This window comes from Gossypium hirsutum, chromosome D04 (assembly GCF_007990345.1).
Source record: "Gossypium hirsutum isolate 1008001.06 chromosome D04, Gossypium_hirsutum_v2.1, whole genome shotgun sequence".
NCBI classification, from domain to species: domain Eukaryota; kingdom Viridiplantae; phylum Streptophyta; class Magnoliopsida; order Malvales; family Malvaceae; genus Gossypium; species Gossypium hirsutum.
The window spans coordinates 49,413,889-49,417,704 of record NC_053440.1 but is presented as its reverse complement, the minus strand read 5'-3'; the positions used below and the strand labels follow the sequence as shown (position 1 = coordinate 49,417,704).

General features: G+C 37.5%; 2 protein-coding genes across 3 annotated transcripts; one reads left to right on the top strand and one right to left on the bottom strand.

The window, feature by feature from the left end:
* On the top strand, nucleotides 1-1,960 carry LOC107899596 (probable WRKY transcription factor 33). The gene is made up of 5 exons (NM_001398524.1): nucleotides 1-233; nucleotides 318-515; nucleotides 606-1,147; nucleotides 1,242-1,403; nucleotides 1,503-1,960. Exons 1-5 carry the CDS (start codon nucleotides 12-14, stop codon nucleotides 1,909-1,911), a joined length of 1,533 nt encoding a protein of 510 aa, NP_001385453.1. The 5' UTR covers nucleotides 1-11; the 3' UTR covers nucleotides 1,912-1,960.
* Nucleotides 1,961-2,012: 52 nt separating this feature from the next.
* LOC107899597 (CASP-like protein 4B1) lies at nucleotides 2,013-3,413 on the bottom strand. Of its 2 annotated transcripts, none has more exons than XM_041090769.1 (3): nucleotides 2,890-3,413; nucleotides 2,679-2,806; nucleotides 2,013-2,562 (listed from the first exon to the last, which is right to left on the bottom strand). In XM_041090769.1, exons 1-3 carry the CDS (start codon nucleotides 3,159-3,161, stop codon nucleotides 2,474-2,476), a joined length of 489 nt encoding a protein of 162 aa, XP_040946703.1. In that variant the 5' UTR covers nucleotides 3,162-3,413; the 3' UTR covers nucleotides 2,013-2,473. The 2 variants fall into 2 exon arrangements, with proteins under 2 accessions (XP_040946703.1, XP_016680844.1); XM_016825355.2 differs by having other exon boundaries at nucleotides 2,671-2,806; nucleotides 2,890-3,406.
* Between the last annotated feature and the right edge of the window lie 403 nt (nucleotides 3,414-3,816).

The following is a 3,816-nucleotide window of genomic DNA, read 5'->3' as shown; positions in this document are numbered from 1 at the left end:
ATCCTCCTCCCATGGCTGCTTCATCATCATCTGCTTTTATCAACATGGACAACAACGTTAATCAATCCACCTCCACCAACACCACTTGGCCTTCATTTTCTGACCATAATAAATTTAGCACTCAAGTTCCAAATTTCAAGTCATTTGCTCCTTCCCCTACCCTTATCTCCCCTTCTTCAGCTTTTAGCCCGACTGATTTCTTGGACTCACCTGTTCTTTTCTCCACTTCTGCTGTGAGTACTTTTTTAAACTTAATCACTCTGTTTTACATATGAATTTTATATATATGCTAAATTCATCTGTATTTTCTTTTATAGCTTTTTTCTTCTCCGACTACCACCGGTGCTTTTGGCGGTGCTCAAACGGTAAACTGGAAGAACGATTCTAATGACCATCAACAAGGAATCAAGCCCAAGGGGTTTGATTTTTCTTTCCAAGTGCCTCAAACGCAGTTAACGCTGCCATCTACGACCGCTACCACTGCCTTTCAGTCTTGTTCCAACACGGTTTCTATGGTACACAACGCTGGCTTATAGCTATTTCATTTCTCTGATTCTATTTGCATGCGGGCGTTTAGGCTAAACAAAAGAATTGGTTTTCCTCAGGAACAACCGGCATGGAGTTTAGAGAAAACCTGCGGTGAAATGGTCCAATTCAAACCAAATATGCAGAGCAATACAGGTTCTCAACCAGCTGGTAATTACACTTCCCAATACCATCAAACATCACAGTATATGAACAACAGGAAGGTTGAAGACGGGTATAACTGGAGAAAATATGGGCAAAAACAAGTGAAAGGGAGTGAAAACCCACGCAGTTATTACAAGTGCACGTATCCCAATTGTCCCACAAAGAAAAAAGTGGAGAGATCTTTGGATGGACAAATTACTGAAATAGTGTATAAAGGTAGCCATAACCATCCCAAGCCTCAATCTACAAGAGGTAATAGGTCCTCATCGTCTCATTCTGCTGAGATATCAGATCAATCAGTTGGTACATTAGGGAACCAACTAGGAGACTCCTTTATAATGCAAGATGAGACTTCGGGTTCCATTGATGATGATGACTTTGACCAAGCTTCTTCAGCAATAAGTAACACTAATGGTTGTGATGATATCAACGAAAATGAACCAGATGCTAAAAGATGGTAAGCTTGGATCATAGCCAAAAATGAAAAACAGATTCTCCCATTAATGGGTTCTTGTTTTAGCTTACGCTTTTGTGATTTTTTTTTTTTGCAGGAAAGGTGAAAATGAGAATGAGGGTATGGTAGGTTGTGGTAGCAAAACTGTGAAAGAGCCTAGAATAGTGGTGCAAACAACAAGTGATATTGATATTCTTGATGATGGGTATAGATGGAGGAAATATGGACAGAAAGTAGTCAAGGGAAACCCCAATCCAAGGTTAGTCATTATTCTCCACCTAATTGTCTACTAATAGGAAGCCTGGATGTGCAGTTTATTCAACTAAAATTGTTGACTTCGTCAAAATCTTTTATACAGGAGCTACTACAAATGTACGACAATAGGTTGTCCTGTTAGAAAACATGTGGAGCGAGCATCCCATGATTTGAGGGCTGTGATAACTACTTACGAAGGGAAACACAACCACAATGTTCCTGCTGCACGCGGGAGCGGCTACGCGATGAACAGACCTTCGGCTGTAACTGCAAACATGCCTATAAGGCCTTCAGCTGTCCCCAGTCAGCCTAACAATACAATGTACCCCAACTCGGGAGTTAGCTTGGGGATGCTGCAGAACAACAACAACAACAACACAGGTAGTTTCGGATTCTCTAGACTGGGGAAGTCCATTGGCTCATCATACATGAGCCAACCACATTTCTCAGATGGGGCATTTGCTAAGGATGAACCTAGGGATGATTCATTTTTGGACGGATTCCTGTCTTGAAAAAAGCAAAATAACATAACTTTTAGGAGTAAACCAATCAACAAAGTGGATGTTTTTCAGTTAGTTTTCCTTTAGTTGCTTGATTCTGTAGGTTCTGTGACTCAATACTCAATACACAGAATTAGTGCATTTATTCATTTGTTTTATTTATTCAACTTTGTAGCAGATTGTAAGAGTAGAAAACAAGTAAAAAAATGAATTTGGGTGGTCAATAAAGAACTTCAACATTAACACAGTTCGGGATTTGACTTAGTGAATTTTTTTTTAAATCACGCAGCTGGTTTAGTGACAAAACTTGTGTGAGGTCAAGTCACCATAACAATCCATTAGAACATACAACTGCTCTGTACTGTGAAAATGCATTATATTGCGATGCTTGCTCGGCTAATCATTATCACATAGAGCCAGCCAGGGCAAATGAATTGATAAAAATACGTAAAAAGAAAAGTGAAAGAAAAATTAGATGTACGATTGAGTAGACAATTTATAGCCAGAAACAACAGCAGATATTGCCAGTGTTAGGAAGGCAAAGAAAGACATGCTAATAGCCGAAGCTGAGGAATCAGTGAAAGCGTTGTCTTGTCCTTCTCTCATCCTGTTTGTCAATGGAATTGCTGCAGATACTGACGATATCAACAAGTACGACATCACCTGTTATATATAATTTTTTTAATTTAAAGATGTCCCATAAATCTCTTATTTAATAATAATAATAATAATAATAATAATAAGGTGATGAAAAGTTATGGGAAAAGCAACCTGATCACCAACAAAGTCCACCATGGCAGAGATACGTTGATTCAATATCTGCTTCACGTTCCAAAGTGCATTCACGTGTATCAACGCTTGTATTCCCGTGTACAAAGTCGATAGAATTGCGATTGCTAACAAATACCTGTAAATATAACAATCTCGTAATCAAATTTTGAACTTTTTTTTTTTGGATCGAATTTGATATGAATGGAGTTTTGGTATGACCTGTATTCCTCGTAATTGTCGAAGTTTCCCCAGTCACCATGCTTGTTGCTAGCCGTGATTATGAAAGAGAGCAAAGAGAGCAAGAAAGCGAATCCTCTGGCGATTAAAGACCCTTTATTGAATAAATCCTCTCTCTTCCAACGCCTGGTAATGGAGGAGACGCCGAACCCAAGTGCCGGAGTGGGGTTCTCCACGTAAGCGGGGGGTGTAAACGCCGTTGCGGACGGTCCCGCGTCACCGTTGTGGGTTGCTGCTTCATCGGGGTTGGACATATGGGATAACCCAATTTAGAAATCCTGATATACTGAGATTTTGCTTTGAGGAAAAAAATATGATGTACTGAGATTTTGAATTACAGTTACAAAAAGAAAGAATAGAAGAAGTGGGAAAAGCGGAGAATTTTCGCGGAAAAGAAAGAAAAGTGTGGGAATGAGAAACGGTAGTTGGTTCCTTAACTGACAACTCAGCCTTCTTCTCCTCCTGTCCTTTAATTTTATTTCTTAACTTCAATCCACGCTGCTTTTTAGTTTAACCTAATTTTTTTATTAAAACGATGTTTTATCGTTACATCGCTAATGATAATTAATAGTTCAGTGATTAATATATTATAACACAATAATGTAAATGATTAAAACTTAACATTTTAAACATAAGTAATTAAAATATAATCTGAGTTAAATAAAAATGACTATTTTAACAGTTTATCCTAATATTAATCAACTACAAAACTTGTAGGATCTAAGTAGTACAAAATTTACCATCCTTTAAATAATGACTTAAATTAAAATTTTGTAAATAAAAAAAATAGTTTTCAAATAATTTTGTTTTCACGATTCGATTTGATTTCCAATTTAAACATGATGTATTATAATTTTTTTTATGTTTATTTTACGGTTTATGTTCGAGGTTTATAGCTACTCCTCCCAA

Coding starts and splice junctions, on each gene's coding strand:
- LOC107899596 (NM_001398524.1), top strand. CDS start 12: ATGGCTGCTTCATCATCATCTGCTTTTATCAACATGGACAACAACGTT. Junction 516..605: donor GTTCCAACACGGTTTCTATG/GTACACAACGCT, acceptor GGTTTTCCTCAG/GAACAACCGGCATGGAGTTT. Junction 1,148..1,241: donor GAACCAGATGCTAAAAGATG/GTAAGCTTGGAT, acceptor TTTTTTTTGCAG/GAAAGGTGAAAATGAGAATG.
- LOC107899597 (XM_016825355.2), bottom strand. CDS start 3,161: ATGTCCAACCCCGATGAAGCAGCAACCCACAACGGTGACGCGGGACCG. Junction 2,807..2,889: donor GACAATTACGAGGAATACAG/GTCATACCAAAA, acceptor TTATATTTACAG/GTATTTGTTAGCAATCGCAA. Junction 2,563..2,670: donor TGGACTTTGTTGGTGATCAG/GTTGCTTTTCCC, acceptor TATATATAACAG/GTGATGTCGTACTTGTTGAT.